Here is an 18,376-nt window from a genome sequence, read left to right as displayed (position 1 = left end):
ATAAGTACATTTAAATATATATGCATAGAGATACAAATATCTTTTAAACTGGTGATCTTAAAAAGAAAACTGCAGCTATTTAAAAGTAAGATTCTCTATTAAAATGAATTTCTCCCACCCACCTCCAATTAGTCCAGCTGACAAGACTATACTTTCCAGCAAATCTAAGTAAAAAAAATTAAAAGTAAAAGGGTCTTTTTTTTTTTTTTTAACATTTATTGATTTTAGATAGAGAGGAAGGGAGAGATAGAGAAACATAAGTATGAGAGAGAAATATCAATTGTTACCTCCCACATGTGTCCCAATCAGGGACTGAACCTACAACGTAGGTATATGCCCTGACCAGGAATCGAATCCACAATCTTTTTGTGTACAGGACCACACTCCAACGAACTGAGCCACTTGGCCAGGGCTGAAAGAAGGGTCTTCAAAGGACTCTTTTTAATGTTCAGACCAGACAACTGCATGACAGTCAGATGCCCAGGGGGCTAAGTGTCTGTACTCAGATCCCTAGATCCCTGAAATGTAAGGTAAGTGAGGCTAGACAAACCTGAGGGAAGGTCTGTAGAAACCAGAACAGAGTTAGTCCTGTCTGTGGGGAACCAGTATGATTTTTCAGAAATGGTTCTGTTCTCAAGGAATGCTGACAGCACAGCCACCCCCCAGGGGCAGCAGGCAGTGCACCTGGGGCCGGCCCTCTGCGAGAGGGCAGACCGTGTCTATACAAATCTGAATGAATGGGGTTAGGAAGCCCTGGCTTGCTCCCTCTCCTCCCTGCTGCCCTAATGGAACCAGGGATGGGGCTAGGACAGGTAGCTGACCAGGCCGGGCCCAGGCCCTCCTGGGAAGCCCCACCTCCTCAACGCGCCGCCGCTCTTCCTTCTGCTCCTCGATGCGGCGCTGCCGCTGGTGCAGGAGGTGTTTGATGTGCGCCTCGGGGTCTCGCTGCTGCTGCTGCTGCTGCTGTAACTGCTGCTGCTGCTTTAAAGCCTCCGAGTTACTCTTATTCTCTTGCTGGAGCCGGAGAAATTCCCGGCGTAGAGTGGACTCGCCAGGCACATTCATGATGGAGCTGGGTCAGGATGGCACAACGAAGGCTGGGCTCAGAACCCAGTCATCTCCCACTCTCAGGCTTGGGGAGCCACCTGAGTGGGTGCTTTACCTGGACCAGATAGTCTGCCTCCAGTCACTCCCAGGTGACTGGGAAAACTGCTCTCTCCCCTGCCCAGTCTTAGACCCTGTCCTCCCATAACACCCCGGCCTGCAGCCCTAAATCACCTTCTCCCCAACTCTTGCTCATTCATTCCATTTCTTCTCAGCACTCAGACTCCTTATGGGTCTCTAACCTACCAAACCCAGACTGACAGTCCCCAAGGCAAGAACCACTGATGTCCCCTCAAATGGGAAGTGATAGCCCCCAAACTCCCCCTGCCAATAGCGCACCTTGGCTCTCCTTCCTCTCCATGGCTGTCATCTTCCTCTTCGCTGCCGCTGTACTCATATTCTGTCTCCTCTGCAGGGAGGAGATCACTGCTGTTTCTTCACTCAGTGCCCCAGACCCCACCCTGGGCTAGGGAAACCTTAGGTGGGGATAACCAATAAGGTCTGTCTGGATGGCCATGCACCTGAGTCCCTGCCCACCTCTCTGGAGCAATGGAATGATGGTGGGTCCAGGTTTGGGCCTGGACAGACATGGAGATCAGACCCCATGATGGGTGGGATGTGGCTGAATGTGTGCGTGCAGTTACAAATGAATGTGCTCAACAGGAAGCTTATGTAAGGACGTAAAAGGGCCACACTCGTTTGGAAGGCTGACTTTGATTGATGCTAAGAGGAAAGGCCCTCTGGGGTAGGAAGTCTGAGAAAGGAGATCTCTTTGGATAGGGAAAGCTGGGGTCTTGGAGGGGAGGCCAAATGGGAGCCAGGAGGAGCCAGGGCTGGTAAAGAAGAGCAGAGGCTGAAGTGTGTCCTGAGACCCGCCACCTCCCTCCTCCCTCACTGACCTTTCTCGCCTCGCTTTTTCCGAGACCGGTCGATGTGGTCCTTGAGCTGGATGCGGACCTGCCGCTCCGTGGGCTGGTCACGGATGAAGGGGAACTTCAGCAGCTGCTCCGTCGGTGGGCGGCTCAGGTAAGTCTTGATGAGACACGTGTCAATGAAGTCGATGAACTTCTTAGACCTGGAAACAATGACTCACACTAGAAGGGCCCCCTCGGAAGGGGGTGTCACAGGAGGAAAAGGGGAGATCATTCATCAAAAAGCCCCCTTGACTTCCCTCCTGTCTCCTCTATATCCCAACAGCAGCGCCCCTAATGCTCTGGCCGCAGTCCTACAGTGCCAGCCCCTCCCAGCGCCTCTCCTACAGCACAGACCCTAGCCTGAACACAGGGGGCCATGGTGGGGATGGCTTTGTCCAGAGACCTTCCTAGACAACAAATCTCCAGACCTACCATTTCTTGGACTTGAGCCTGGGTGGTGGATTCCGAGGGATGAGGAAGAGGGCTCGCATGGGATGCATGTCACAAAGAGCTGGGAAACAGAGGAGACACCATCAGTCCCTTGGCCATGCTGAGAGCCTAAAGGAGCCCTTCATCATGACCTCCCATGGACCACCTCTTCCCTACAGCCACTTTCTGGGCCCTCCCTTTTCTCCCAGACTCCACACTTACGGGGGGCTCCCTCTGCCATCTCGATGGCTGTGATTCCTAGAGACCAAATGTCGCTCTACAGAGGAGAGAGAAGGGACAGGTGAATGTTTCTGACCACTGTCTTCACCTACTATCCCTGGTCTCTTCAGAAGCACTTCCTGGCCCAAATCCCTCCCTGGGGCCCCTCTCCCCTAACCCTGCATGTCCTCCAACTTACCCGAAGTGTCCCATACCTCCCATGCCACAAAATATCCCCTAACCCCTCACAGCTGACACATCATCAGACCTTCATTTTGCTCTCCAAACTGCTTAAGCCCCCAATATTTTCAGTCTGCCCATCACCCCCATCTCACTTCCTGCCCTGGGCTGCCTCCAGGCTCCATACCCTGTAATCATAGGTGGCATCAGGGTTCTCATCACAGGCGATGACCTCCGGGGCCATCCAGTAGGGGGTCCCAATGAAAGTGTTTCTCCTGCCCACAGTGCGGTCCAACTGAGCACTCACCCCAAAATCCACTGAGAAGACAGGGAGGGAGGGTCGTAACAGTGTCACCTCTGCTTCCCTCATCTTGGACCCAGTGTGTGGGGGTCCCAAGGCAGCTAAGGTCTTTGCTATCCAGACACTCCCTGGAACCCCTTCCATCCCATCAACATCCAGAAGAGCCTGACCTAGTCTTCCTGCATCTTGGGAAAAAACCAAGGTGAAAGGACCAAGGGATGACACCCCAGACCAAAATATCCCAGTTCTGCAGAGGGACCTGCACAGCACCTGGGACATAATGGGTAGAAGGGAAAACTTATTGAGTGATTTTCTGCAGGAGGTAGGGCATCCCAGGGGAGGAGACGGGAAAGCAAGCCTCTCAGCCTACAGGTTGTAGGACTTAAGCTGCCAGAGTTAAAGGGGCCTCTTTCTGTCCTAGAGTTGAGAGGGCCCATCTGCATAGAAGGAATCAGTGCACCAGGTCTGACCTTACCTAGCTTGACCTCGGCATTCTCTGTCAGCAGCACGTTCTGCCCCTTGATGTCTCGGTGAATCACCTTGTGCGCGTGGAGATGGGCCAGACCCTGGGACAGGAGAGTGAGGGAAATTAGCCTTGGTGCTGGAGGGGATGGGAAAGAGCGAGGACTTGGACTGACTGAGACCAGGGAAGGGGGAGTCATCAGTCTGGATGGAGCTGAGCTAAAGGAGTAGCCCCTCCCCACCAGTGCCCAAGTATAGGCTGAGCTTTTCTGGAGAGCGCCCTCCATGTGCTGGCTCCTGGGAATTCCCAGCGGCTATGGTTTGCAAGTGGAGAAGTAGCAGAGCTTGGAAACAGAGGTACTTGTCTCCTCTAACAGTTTGAGAGTCCCCAAGCTTAGGACTCTGTCTCCAGCCCCCAACCAGATCAGGCCACCTGCTCCTTAAGGGGGGCACTCTTCCACTTCCCTCCTCAGTGCAGGTAGCAGCTCACCCTTAGAATCTCCCTGCAGATGTAGGCAATGCAGTCCTCCTTCAGGGCGTTCCCTTTTGTGTTCTTTACCAGGTCTGTTACGGAACCAGCACCACAGAACTCCATTACCAGCTACGGTCCCAGGGAGCACCGGAAGGAAAAGCAGCAGTTAGGCAAGGCCCTGTTCCCCTGCCGCTCTCTGGAGGAGAACTAGAGGCCTTGCGGCCAAAACTGGTATAAGCTGGAGGGGAGGGGCCATGTGATCTCCTGACAAAGGCCAGAGAACTTCCTGAGGTTAGGTGAAAAATGGGAAGGGAAAATAGCTTGAAAAGACAGGGACGGCACGTGGGTCTGGGAACGGTCTGTGTCCAGCGCAGGAACCCAAGGAACCCCTGAAATTCTAGACATAATAAGGTGGATATATGCGTTTTCCTTGGAGAAGGGTCCAATGTTCTCATCAGATCCTCTCAGGGACCCAAAACCCCTAAACAGTTAAGAACTACTGCTCTGGAGCAGAGTTGGCAAACTATGACCAATGAGCTAAGCATAGTTTTTACATGTTTAAATGGCTAAAAAAAATTTTTAAAGACCCATATGACATGCAAATTGCAGTGTCCTAAGTAAAGGCTTCAGGGGCTACAGTGATGCTCATCCGTTTATGTAACATATTGTCTATGGCTGCTTCATGGTACAATGGCTGTGCTGCGTAGTGTGCAGACAGTATGACCCACAAAAGCTCCAGATATTTGCTATCTGGCCCTTCACAGAAAAAGTCTGCCAACCTCTCATCCTGAGGCAAGAAAGGGGCTACAATCAGCACTTCTCCTGTTCTGCTAGGGACTAAGTGGTGCATGGGGTCTACCAGGGAGCTGCAGGAGGGACCCTCATGGCACTTTGGGAGAAACTCCACCAACAGAGGCAAGGCCAGGGCAGGGAGATGAGGAGAGCTCCCCGCGGCACCTCTAGGGAAGAGCCGCTGAGACCCAGAAGCAGGTGCCAAAGGGAAGACCCCTGGTGACCAGAATGTCTGTCCCAATGTTTTCACTGTACCTTTTTTAAAAGCCACACCCAACACAGAAAAAGGTGGAAGACACATGGACATTTGCATATGCAAGAAAATTTGCATATGCCCCACATCTGAGCATTGTATAGCTTGGAGGACAATGTCCAACAGGTCCAGAAGGGGGCACCTTGTCACTAGCCCTCAAGCATCTCTCGCTACACAGTTGGCAGGTAAGCCTGACACATCCCTCACCTTCCTTTGTGTGTATGAAACGTGTTTGTGTGTGTGCATGCATGTGCGTGTCTGTGTACCTTCATAAAGACTAAGTGCACAGAAAGCAGGGACCATGATTCATGATTATCTGTGCAGGGTACACAGAAGATGCTCAATAAGTACTCATTTGGCAACTGCTGCAAGGGGAGACCTGGCATGAGCTCCAACCCCCTGGGGTCCCCCCACCCCTGCCCAGCCACGGCCATGTTCCTTGCTGCTCTGTCCTTGGGACTGGCTGAGTACCAGAGAGGGCAAGGCCAAGGAATCAGCAGGCACCAGAGCCCAGCTAGGGAGGGTGAATGACTTAGGAATGTTCTGGGCCAGGTGGGGATTTGAGGGAGGCCAGAAGAGCCACAGTAAGCTCTGGTGAGAACAATCACCAGAAGGGCTTCTACATCACCGGGAGAGGTCCAAGCCCTGTCTGCAGCCTACCACAGATACTTTGGTCTGTTGCTTTCCTAGGAGCTGGGCCAATGCAGGAGAACTCAGGAACTAACCTCCCTGTGGTCTCTTCCAGCCTTTGCTAGTATTATATTGCTTGCTACTTGTGAAGTGCCTGCTGGACACAGGGTAAGGTACTGGTTAGAGCAAAGGTGGAGCAAATCCTGGAACCCTGGCCACCAAAACGTCCAGAGAACAAGAGGCTGCAGTGTCGGGGGCTCTGTGTGGGTCAGGAGGCCCCCTCAATCCATACATAGGAGAGGCTGTGGGACTGAAGAGAGGGCTGGTGAGGACACTCTGGGCACTGACACTGAGTTCCAAACAAGCAGGCTAGAGACAAGAAAGGGCAAGGGGGTGGGGCAGGGGACAGGCCAGAGGACACTTCTCACCCAGAGCTGATCGTCGTTTCCAGGGGGACTCTTCTTGATGAAGGCCCCATAGTAGGTGGCAATGTTGCGGTGGTGAGAATATTTTTTCAACATGTTGATCTCCTGTTTGATCTCTTCTTCCTCGTCCTAGGTGCATGGGAGGAGGTGAGCCCCCTTCTCAATGCTCAAACCCTCCCTCTGCCCCATGCCACTCCCTACCTCCGTGACATCCATGACCTTGATGGCAGCCAGCTGCCCAGTCTTGACGTGCCGACCCTGCAGACAGAGACAGGCATTGAGGGATCTGGGTCCACATTCAGGGAGGGCTTGATTCTGGAAGAAGCCACAACTTTTGGCTGTTTTTTGTCTTAGGAAGTGTCCTTCATGGTGACTAGATACCTCAGTTTATGGACTGGTCATAGGAGTAACTGTGGGCTACAGAAAAACTACCAAGAATGAATTTCCAAGCTCTGTGTTTGATAAAGATGAAGGGTCTGCTCCCCTAAAATACTCAGGAGAGATGAGTGAGAGACACTTATGTTCTGTTCCAGCCTCTCAGGCTTGGACTTCCTACAGTCTGAAAGTTAGAGCAGGGAGTGAAAGATACCCTCTCTATCTTCAGGTGGAGCTGCAGGGAGCTGGTGGGGGAGGGTCTGTGCCTCTCTCTAGTCTTCTATGCAAAACAAGCTGCTTTCTCAACCTGCCTCTCTGGATCCGAGGCTATTCCCAGGACGCCCCACCAACTCCTCCAGGCTTATTTTGTTGACAGTAAAAAAATAAGACAGAGCTGAGGTTTTAGGGAACTCGGGGAAACACAGAAAGGTGGACTGATGACTGACGTGTGTCAATGGCCCCATCACCAGTGCTAATGGGAAGAAACTTCTCCTGTAGCAGGGCCCTACCATCCCTGCCACCACTACCACCACCCCTGAAATTCCTAGCAGGAGCCATCTGGGGCTTGGATAGGGAAGCCCAGGCTTCCTGGGGAAGAGTAGGGTGAGGGAAAGCAACCCCTCACGAAGATGAACACGGGTACTGCCAGGCCATGGATTATTTTTATCCTCAGCAGTCATTCAAGACCCCAAGCCCAGAAAAGCAGTAGAACATAGAGCTATGATTTCCATGGCAACGACTAGGCAAGAGATGGGAAACAGGGGGAGGAGTTGCCTGTTTCCCAAAGCTTACATGGAAGAAGGGTAAGAGAAAGGCAGGTGGCCCCAGTGACCCAGGAAACAGGCCCTGGGAGATGCAGAGGAGATTTGTGAAAAGACCCCGCATCGTGTCTGGAGACGAAGAAGCCAGTGTGTTCTGGGGACCTCCAGCTCTGGGGCAGCAGCCACTTTGAACATCTCTCCGCTGTGGCCGCCTCCCGCCATTTAAGTGTGACCAGTGATCAGGCCAACGTGAGGGCTGAGCTGCCGGGCTAAAGCTACAACCAGTGGCAGAGGGAATACCACTTCGGTGGGGGAAAGGCAGCCTCCAAAGCAGAAGGCCTGCTGCAGGCCAGCTGGGGGAGCTCAGGAAAGCCACTTCCCATCTGCAGAAGGTCGCTCATTAGAGCCCACCCACTCTAAGTTCTGGAATTCTCTGTTGTCTTGGGAGAAGCCCAACATGCACCTTTGGCCTGAGCTCTACTCTAAACTCCCAGGTGAGTTCTGATACATACGTCCCCATACCATTCCCTCTGCCTTCCCTGTCTCTTTGCCACACCCCATTCGACTCCTGACCCACCAGGACTAGTTCTAAAATCAGGCAGAGGCCAGCAAAAACACCCCATTTCTTGCTGCTTCCTCCCCTCAGTACTTCTGCTGTGTCCTCCCTCTCCCCTTTCCTGGGGCCCCCAGCCTCTATAATCTCCCATAGCCCCTCAAATTTCCTGACCTGGGGTACACTTCTACCCCCGAGAGGACCTCACAGAAGACAGTCATGCTCCCGCACCGCTGAGTCTCACCTTGTACACCTGTCCGTAGGTTCCATTGCCAACCACCTCCACCAGCTCAAAGATTCCAGCAGGGTCCTGGAGGAGAGGGGAGAGAGAGAGAGAACGCGGCGTCAGGACTTCAGAAAACGATTATGTAGCCTGGGGGGAAGGCGGAGAAGGTATCCCATCAAGAGAGGAGAGTGAAGACTAGTATACCGTGAGGGGCCTGCAGGGGGGAACCCTGAGGGCCCGCTTCCCTTTTCCTGGATGGGTCCAGAGATAGTGTTCTATGGGAGAAGTCTGAAGGAGATGAGAGAAAACGGAAGCCAGAGCTCGGCTGGCTTTTCAAAGCCATGCTCCTGATTTCAAACTCAATGACCAATTCTGAGAGCCTAAAGCTAGCTGCAAAACGGGGTACCTGAGTGGCCACCTCTGGGGTTGGTGTCAACTTTAAATGAAGCAATGCTCATAAAGTACTTAAGATGGTGCCTGGCACAGAGCGTGTGTGCAATAAAAAGTTACTTACAATTATTAATTTTTAAAAGCAGGACAAGGGAAGTTGGCAGGGAGTCCGAATTTGGGAGCCATCATCCTTTTGTCATCTCCCCCCTTTCCAGTCCTGCTGAGACTGAGGCCTTCAGAGTCAGTGTTTGTGGCCTTTGTGGGGGTAGAAAGAACCTCTAGGTGGGGAGGGAGGGCAGGTGACAGTGAGAGGGCCACTGGGAGAGGCAGATGAGAAGGGAGAACTTTCAGTTCCTGCGTTCCTGAGCCAAGCAGTGCCAGGAGGAGCGAGCCCCGAAGAGCTCAGACAAAGCGTCTAAAGAGGCTCACCGCCTGCTGGGCCAAAAGCAGGCGGCCGGCTGAGCAGCACAGCTGCGAGGAGGCCGCCCCCACCCTCCTGGCAGGGCTTCTTTTTTGAGAGAGAGAGACTGAAAGTGGGGCTGCCAGCTGAGAGCCAGCCTGGCTCCTATGCTCCCGCAGACTGGGCAGACCCTCCCACCACCTGCAGGACTCAAGAGGGGGGACACAAAGTGAGGCTGTCACTTAGGAAACAAACTCTCTAGGCAGTGCTTGGGCCTCTGTGCCTATAATCCTAAAAATATATAATCTAAAACTCCTTTCTCCCTGATTTTGAAAACCAATATAGGATTTCTAAAATAAAAACAAAACAAACCCAAACAAATTAAAAGAATCCTTCACCCTGCATCCGCGTAAGCAAGAACACAGAACACAGGGTGTGCTGGAGACCAGCCCAGGCCTTTTTAGAACACCCTCACCGCATACTGTCCGTCCGTTTTCTCAGAGGGGTACTGGGGGATTAGAGCTGTGCTTCCCGTCAGGCGACTGTGTACTTACTCATCTGTAAGTTCCCAAAAGGGAGGGACTAGGTCCTCCTTGCGCACCAGTGTCGGGCACCAAGCTAGCACAGAGCCCAGCACAGAGTAGCCTGAAGGAACATCCCAAACCTGCTACAGGGAAGACTTGAAAGCAGTAGAAGAGGATTCAGGCTACATGGTCTGAAGGGGTATGGACTGACCAGACCAAGAATTTTGTGGCTCTGTGTTCAATTATTTGGCTCCAGCTGAAATTACTTAAAAAAAGGAAAGAAAAAAAGAAAAAGGCTTTGAACAGGTCTAAGAAAACAGCAGGCCCCAGAGGAAAGGGAGATACTGTCACTGCAGTGTGGGGCTAATGAGAGGTTTGTCTGAACCTGAGAGATGCAAGGGACCAGGAAGAAGGTATCCTAACTATCTGCAAATCTAGACTTAGAGAAAGGGAACCCAGTTCCCTGAAAATCTCCCCTAAGAAGGGCTCATCATTTTGAGGCCTCTTAACTCTGACTGCTGGCAAGTCCTTTTTTTGCATCTAATTGAGTTCTTTCTAGATGAACGGAGACAAGGGAAAAGGACTACGGTCATGATTTTCTAGACACTCCTAATCTAAAACGATGGGCCTCTTACAGTCACAATGATATATATACCATCATCACCTCAAATCAGCACAAAGAGATTTAATTTTATAATCTTAGCTCCAAATCTGTCTCCTCTCTGTATGTCTGGGAGGCACTGAGAAACGAAAGAACAATCTCTGAGGCCAGCCACACTGGGTTCAGATATTGACTTACCGGTTTCAAGCCAGGTGTCTGACCCACAAGCAAGGACACCCACACCAGCTGGGAAGGGTTACTCTGAGAATCAGGCTGAGACCATGAAGGGGACAGAGCAGTTATGTACCTAACGCGCCCCCCCAGACACACTCCACAGGGGCTGTTCCTTCCCCTTCTCAAGAGCAACACCCTTTTCCATGCCAAAGTCCCCCAGTACCGTCCAATACACCCCGACTCCTTCCTTCTCCACATCACAGTCACCCACCCTTCCTCCCTTCAAAGTGTCTGTTTGCTCTTCCTCTTGATTCCTGAAGCTGCAGCCTGGACCGACCCTCTCTTTTCCCTCCTGGAGCTCCTGCCTCACCACTCTGCCTTCTGCTGCCGCTGCCAGGTTGAACCCTAACATGGTGCTTCCCCAATTTTACTCCTTTGCCTAGAGCCAGCTGGCTCCCCACAGCTTAACAGTCCAAACACCTGAAACTGATAGTTAAAGTTGTCGGTCATCAGCCTACCAATAAATATTTTCTGAGTGTCTACATCTACCTATCCTGAGCTGGGCTAGGCCCTAATCAGGGAAAATCTATAAGGCAACTTTCTCTTCTTTCATTCAGTCATTAAATATGTATTGAGCACTAACTGAATGATGACTCCTCGACTTGGCACAACAAGGAGCTCAGTGACAGAGAAACATGGACGGTACCTCAAGGACCATCTGACTTTCCCAGTGTTCCCCGTGCATGCACAGCAGTTTATTATTATGTGCCATGAGCAAATGGAAGCCCTCAAGGCATTAAGAAACTGCTTGGTATAGTGGAAAGAGGACTGGAGGATGACTGTCTACGGAGAACTTTAGCATGAGCTATGTGTCCTTAAGCAGATACTTTACTGTGTGGGGACTCATCTTCCTTACACAAACGAAGAGTTGAATTGGGTAAAAAATCTATTTCATGGTTTCAGAGGCCGGAACTAAATTCAGGTTGGAAATCTCAGGCAGATTCCCCAGAGGAGCTGGTGTTTAAGCTGGGCTTTGGGGGTTACCTAAGGTTTCAACTGGTGACAAGGATTTAAGAGGAAGGCCAGGACATGCTAAGGGACAACTGCTTGGGTTTGGATCTTGAATTTGAGGTGTTAGGGGATGCATAGGAGTAAATGTCTATCAGGTAGTTAGAAACAAAGGTCTGGAGGTAAACATTTAGAGGACAGTCACGAGTGTGAGAGTTGGAGACAGGAGACAAGATATCGAGGGAAAGCCCTGACTGGTGTAGCTCAATTGGTTGGGCATCATCATCCTGCAGAAAGGAAGGTCGCTGGTTTGATTTCTGGTCAGGGCACGTGCATGGGTTGCGGGCCAGGTCACCGGCTGGGGGCGTGCAAGAAGCAACCGATCGGTGTTTCTCTCACACATCAATGTTTCTCTCCCTTTCTCCCTCCCCTCCTCTCTCTCTAAAAATAAAAAAATAAATCTAGGGAGAGTGCACAGGGAAAAAAGAATAAAAGAGCCAAGGCCAGCCTCTGAGCAACGGCCACATGCTACACACTGGAGAGCAGAATGGAACAGACACTAGAGGAGGAGACCATCAGAGAGAAAAACCAGCACTGGCTTTTCCACCTAGGAAGCCATTAGGAACCCCTGTAGGAGTGCAGTTTCGAGAGCAGAAGGAAAAGATAGAATAATGAGGAACTGAAGGCTATTGGTGCAGCACCCTCGCTGGAGAAGGCTAACAGGCTAACTTTGAGAGGAAGCGGGGAAATCAGATGATGTCTAGAGGCAGAAGGGCCAGACAAAGGGTTTTTAAAATAGGGAAGATCTCTCATGCTTGTGAAAGGGAAGAAGCGAGAGAGGAGATTGATGATGCTTGATTAACTGATTTTTTTAAACGATATATATGTGTGTATACGTATGTATATGTACATTCCATAGGATGTAAACTGTACCTTCCAGTGGTTTACATAGTAATAAAATGCAACAGTGCCTATTTCTCTCTTACACACATACCCAGTGATTCAGAATGCCCAGCAATGCGTAACAGTTCAGATATAATTTATGCATTGATCTGGCCTCAAACGTGGGTCCTTCAAATATGTGCCTGTCTGCACTTGGTCACCCTCTTTGACGGTGATCTAAGAGGCGACTGCAGAGGATGGGCTCTGCTCCTGGGAACCTGCCCCCCAGTCCTGGCTCGCCTCTGCACGTGGCCACAGCTCTGTAACAATGCTGTGTGGGCCTTCCACGCTCTTTCTCATGGTGCTCAAACTCTTTGCTCTCAGCCAGCAGCTGGGAGGTGGGAAGGGATAAGGACAAGGGTAGGAACAACTAGTGAGAGGAGGGACAGAGGAGGACAAGAAGAGAGAGAGGGAAAAGATACTGGTCTGTTGAGGTAAAGAGGAAGGAAGATGAGGGCACTCCATAACTATCTAATGACTTTGACTTTAATAATTATGTCAGTGGGAAAATCATCTGCCAAGTAGAATTGGGGGCCTGAATTAGTCGGAAAAACTTGGGAATATATGCTACAGGGTTCTTTAGGATAGTGTTTCTCAAACTTCATGATATGTAAGAATTATTTGGGAATCAGACTCCTAGAATCCACCTCTGGAGAGTCTAATTAGCACCACAGGTTTGGGGGGAGGAGCAGGAATCTGTAACACATCCCCCAGGCAAATCTAATGCAGATGGCAGTGGACCCATTAGAGCAGCGGTTCTCAACCTGTGGGTCGCGACCCCTTTGGGGGTCGAAAGACCCTTTCACAGGGGTCGCCTAAGACCATCGGAAAACACATATATAATTACATATTGTTTTTGTGATTAATCACTATGCTTTAGTTATGGTTGGGGGTCACCACAACATGAGGAACTGTATTAAAGGGTCACGGCATTAGGAAGGTTGAGAACCACTGCATTAGAGAAATACTCTACTTTAGGAAGCTACTAACAGGTGAATGGAAGGTGTAGGACTGTCCAGAGACCTGAATGAAGTCAGGCAGACTAAGCAGCAGTAGGAGAACCAGTGTCACTCTGGGTGTTCAACTACTACTCTCTCCAATAATAGCTCTACAGCACTTCTATCTTTACTGCCATTTTTTTCTATGTTTATATATGCAAGTATGCCTAAAAATGACCTCTCTCCTGCCAGACAATCCAAATCACAAGTTTCCCCCGCACCAGGAAGTCTTCCCTAGCCACTCTAGCCCACCACCACAAGCTACCCCATCCATGAATTTCAACCTCAGTTTCACATATTAATTTCATCTCCACTGTGAGTTTAAGTTTCTTAAGAACAGGACCAAATAAATATATTTTTAAAAAATTAATGTAAGAACAAGATAACATTGTTTGTTCTTGCCACTTCAATATTTTACAGAGAAATAAGGCAAGGGGAAAAAAAGGCATCTGGATTGAAAAGGAAGAAGTAAAACTTTCTCTACATGCAGATGACATAATCTTGTATATAGAAAATTCTAAGAACTCCACTAAAAATCTATTAGAATTAATCAAAGAGTTCTGCAGGTTGCAGGATACAAGTGCATTTCCATATACTACAATAAATAATCCAAAAATGAAATTAAGAAAACTTCATTTACAAAAAAAGCATTAACAAAATTAATTTAATCAAAAAAGGTACTAAGACTGAAAACTAAAAAACATCATTAAAAAAACTTAAAGACGGCCTGGCTGCTGTGGCTCAGTGGATTGAGCGTCGGCCTGCGAACCAAGTGTCGCTGGTTCGATTCCCAGTCAGGGCACATGACTAGGTTGCACAGCAGGTCCCCAGCTGGGGGAGCGTGAGAGGCAAGCACACAGTGATGCTTCTCTCCCTCTCTTTTTCCTTTCCCCTTTCCCTAAAAATAAATAAATAAAAACAAAAGTGAAATTTAAAAAAAAAGTGTTTAAAAAAAAATTATAAAGACAACCTAAGTAAACAGTGATATCCTATGTTTATGGATCAGACGACTTAATTTTGTTAAGGTTCACATATTCAATGCATTTCTATCAAAATCCTAGTTGGCTTTTTTGTAGAAACTGACAAGCTTAACTTAAAAATCGTATCAAAATGCAAGGGATCCAGAAGAGAAATAATCTTGAAAAAGGAGAACAAAAGACTCACACTTCCCAATTTCAAAACTTACTAGAGTTACAGTAATCAAAACTAGCACAATGATATGACATACAGATCAATGGACTGGAATTCGGAATCCAAAAATAAACATCTAAATTTGTGGTCAATTAATTTTTTTTGATAATTTTTTAAATGTACTTTATTGATTATATTGTTACAATAGTTCCAATTTTCTCCCCTTTACTCCCCTCCACCCAGCATCCCCCTCCCCTGTGGTCAATTAATTTTTGACATGAGATCATTCAACAGTATTCTAAACAAATGGTGCTGAGAAAGCTGAATATCCACATGCAAAAGAATGAACTTGGATCCCTACCTCATACCACGTAAAAAAAATAACTCAAAAAGGATCACAGAGCTAAAGATGTGAGAAATTAAACCTTAAGTCTTAAAGGAAAACATAGAAGTAAATCTTCGCGACCCTGGATTAGGTAATGGTTTCTTAAACATGACACCAAAAACATAAGCAGCAAAAGAAAAAAGAAGATAAATTGGACTTCATTAAAGTTAATACTTTTGTGCTTCAAAGGACACCAATAAGAAAATGAAAAGACAACCCACACAATGGGGGAAAACATTTGCAAATTATATGTCAGACAAGGGACTTGAAACATTTGCAAATTATATGTCAGACAAGGGACTTGTATGTAAATAAGAGACTGACATCTGATAAGAGACTTGACATAAAAAGAACTCCTCAATAATAAAATAACTCAACAATAAAAAGACAAATAACCCAATTTAAAAATGGGCAGAGACTCTGAAGACATTCTCCAAAGAAATACATAGTGGCCAATAAGCAGATGAAAAGATGTCCAACATCATTAGTCATTAGGGAAATGCAAAACAAAACCACAACATACTACTTTATACCACTAAAATAGCTATAATCAAAAGGATAGACAGTAACAAGCATTGGTGAGGATGTGAAGGACTTGGAGCCTTCACACATTGTTGGTGGGAATATAAAATGAAGACGTCACTTTGGAAAACAGTTTGGCAGTCCTCAAAATTTAAGAGAGTTACATATGACCTAGTAATTCTACTCCTAAGTAGATACCCAAGAGAACTAAAAATAGTATATGTCCACATGAAAATCTGGACATGAATTGTTCACAGTGGCATCATTCATAACAGCCAAAAAGTCGTCGTCGTCGGCAGCCGTCCGTCTCGAGAGACGATGGTGTAGCTTCTTAAGAGTCTATCTGCACCGCCGAGAATGGCTGTGCAGTCCAACTCGGGAGTGACACGGTATCTGTCTCCTTCCGTGTTGAATTGACATCTTGTGATGACGCTGGAGTGTCCTCTCCAGTGAAGCTGAAGCTACAGAGCCTGGGCAGGGTGATATGGAGGGTCTGCTGTTGCCCATGCAGCAGACCCCCCCTCTTTCTTTTCGCAGCTGAAGGATCCAAGGGAAAGACGGAGTCAATACAGCTTGGCTTCAGGTGCGCCGCAGGAGTTGCCGGTGTTGACTACAACGTCGAACCAAAAAGTAGAAACCAAAAAAGTAGAAACCAAAAACAGCCAAAAAGTAGAAACAACCTAAATGATGAATGGATAAATGTGATATATCCATACAATGCAATAAAAAAGTATGAATTCATGATACATACAACACAGATGAACCTTGAAAACATTACGTTCAATTGAAGCCAGTCAAAAAGGGCCACGTATTGTATGACTCCATTTATGTGTAATGCCCATAATAGGAAAATCCATAGACAGAAACTAGATTAATGGTTTCCAGGGCTGAATGGAGGTGGAAATATGTAGTTACTACTAATGGGTAACGCATCTTACTTGGGGTTCATGAAAGTGTGCTGGTACTAGTGATGATGGAAGGTCTGCAAATACACAAAAACCACTTTAAAATACTTTATTCTTTTAAAAAAAATTTATTGAATTTATTGGGTGACATTGGTAAATAAAACAGGTTTCATATGTACAATTTTATAATACATCATTTGTAAATTATATTGTGTGTTCACCATCCAAAGTCTCCTTCCATCACCAGTTTCCTTGTTGATTTTTTGTCTGGAAGATCTGTCCATTGATGTCAATGGGTATTAAAATCCTCTACTGTTACCATATTAAGTGTATTACTGTCAGTCTCTCCCTTTATGTCCATCAAGATTTGCTTTATAAGCCATGGCTGGTGTGGCTCAGAGGATTGAGTGTCAGCCTGCGAACCAAGTGTCGCTGGTTCGATTCCCAGTCAGGGCGCATAACTAGGTTGCACGTCAGGTCCCCAGTTGGGGGCGCAAGTAAGAGGCAACGACACAGGGATGTTTCTCTCCCTCTTTCTCCTTTCCTCTCTCTCTAAAAATAAATAAATAATTATAAAAAAAAAGATTTGCTTTATATATTGAGGTGCTCCTATGTTGAGTGTATACATGTTTACAAGGGTTATGTCCTCTTGTTGGACTGCCCCCTTGATTATTATGTAGTGTCCTTCTTTGCCTCTTACTACAGCCTTTGTTTTAAAGTCTGTTTTGTCAGATATAAGTATTTCCACTCCAGCTTTTTCCTTTCCATTTGCATAAAATATCTTTTTACATCCCTTTAAGTCTGTGTGTATCTTTTGTTCTGAGGTAGGTCTCCTGTAGACAATATATACATAGGTCTCGTTTCCTTATCCATTCAGCTACTCTATGTCTTTTGATTAGAGCAGTAAGCCATTTACACTTAAAAGTGATTGCTGATAGGTTCATACTTATTGCCATTTTATCCTCAATTTCCCCCCGCCCTCCCACCCACTTCTTTAAAAAGAAGACCCTTTAACATTTCTTGTAATACTGGTTTGATGGTAACGAATTCCTCTAGCTATTTCTTGACTGAGAAGCTATTTCTCCTTCAATTTTAAATGAAAGCCTTGCTTGGTAAAGTAGTCTTGGTTGTAGGCCTTTGCTTTTCATCACTTTGAATATTTTATGCCAATCCCTTCTGGCCTGAAATATTTCCACTCACAAACCAGCTGACAGTCTTATGGGAGTTCTCTCCAAGGTTACTCTTTCTCTTGCTGCTTTTAAGATTCTCTCCTTGTCTTTAATCTTTGCCACTTTAATTATGATGGGTCTTAGTGTTGACCTCTTTAGGTTTGTAGTGTCTAGGACTCTGTGCTTCCTTGACTTGTGTCTTTTTCCTTCACCACGTTAGAGAATTTCTCAGTCATTATTTTTTCAAATAGGTTCTCAATCCCTTGCTTTTCTCTCTTGTCCTTCTGGTACCCCTATGATGCAAATGTTGTTACACTTCATATTCTCCTTAAGGTCCCTTTAAATATCCTCATTTTTATTTAAAAACAAACTTTTAAAAAAATTATTGATTTAGAAAAAGAGAGCAGTTTCCACTCAAGAAAGCTCCCATGCTAACATGAAGGAAGCTCTCAAATGCTTCTCATCTAATAACACAAAGAAAATGTCCTGCGACAAACACAGAAAATGACGAAATACAACCACTTATATGATGAGTGAGGCAACTTGGTTTCTATTCTTGGCTCTGCTGTGAACAGGCAGACTGTTTGGGGGCAAGTCACTGGACTTCCCAACAAGACAGGAAAACTTCCCAGTTCTAACTCTAAGATTCCAAATGCTCAAGTCCACAACTCCATGAAGCTGCCAAGCTAATGTATCCTTACTCTGTGCCAGGAGCTGTGCTGGGCTCGGACACATAGTGAATAAATGGGGCAGTCCCTGCTGTAATGGTGCTTATATTCTGATAGGGGAGGCAGACATCAAACAGCTCAGCAACTGATTGTTTGATTATAACTGTGGTACATCTAATATGCTATGGAGAAGTACTGGGCACTAAGAGAACAAACTTGAGTGAGCCTGAGGAATTAGGCAAAGGCTCACTCAAGACAACATACTTAAGTTGGGGGTCTATAAGCATTCCCAGTACTACTCTCCTCTGAACAATGAATGCTGTTAACATGTCCCAGCCACCCAGTCCTTATCTGTACTATGTCATGAGCTCTCCCAGATTATCTCAGAGATATCTCTCACTGCCCACCCTCCCCATATCCCCTTCATAATTAAATAGCTAACATTTTTTGAGTATTTTTTTCT

General features: G+C 47.3%; 1 protein-coding gene across 11 annotated transcripts in view; it reads right to left on the bottom strand.

Annotated features, from left to right (window-relative positions):
* Positions 1-18,376, bottom strand: part of MINK1 (misshapen like kinase 1) — a 61,067-nt gene that overhangs the window by 10,734 nt on the left and 31,957 nt on the right. For all 11 annotated transcript variants that reach the window (XM_090292706.1, XM_090292707.1, XM_090292709.1 and 8 more), the window contains exons 2-12: positions 8,115-8,180; positions 6,383-6,439; positions 6,185-6,310; positions 4,100-4,210; positions 3,623-3,713; positions 3,034-3,164; positions 2,670-2,724; positions 2,451-2,529; positions 2,004-2,179; positions 1,444-1,513; positions 856-1,072 (exon numbers count right to left, since the gene is read on the bottom strand). In XM_090292706.1, the coding sequence (XP_090148832.1) occupies positions 856-1,072; positions 1,444-1,513; positions 2,004-2,179; positions 2,451-2,529; positions 2,670-2,724; positions 3,034-3,164; positions 3,623-3,713; positions 4,100-4,210; positions 6,185-6,310; positions 6,383-6,439; positions 8,115-8,180 (1,179 nt within the window). The remainder of the gene's footprint in view (positions 1-855; positions 1,073-1,443; positions 1,514-2,003; positions 2,180-2,450; positions 2,530-2,669; positions 2,725-3,033; positions 3,165-3,622; positions 3,714-4,099; positions 4,211-6,184; positions 6,311-6,382; positions 6,440-8,114; positions 8,181-18,376) is intronic.

The sequence above is a fragment of the Furipterus horrens genome, unplaced genomic scaffold (assembly GCF_987537825.1).
Source record: "Furipterus horrens unplaced genomic scaffold, mFurHor1.1.pri manual_scaffold_11, whole genome shotgun sequence".
Classification (NCBI taxonomy): Eukaryota; Metazoa; Chordata; class Mammalia; order Chiroptera; family Furipteridae; genus Furipterus; species Furipterus horrens.
Note: the sequence above shows the minus strand (reverse complement) of the source record. Positions and strands in the feature narration are given on the sequence as shown.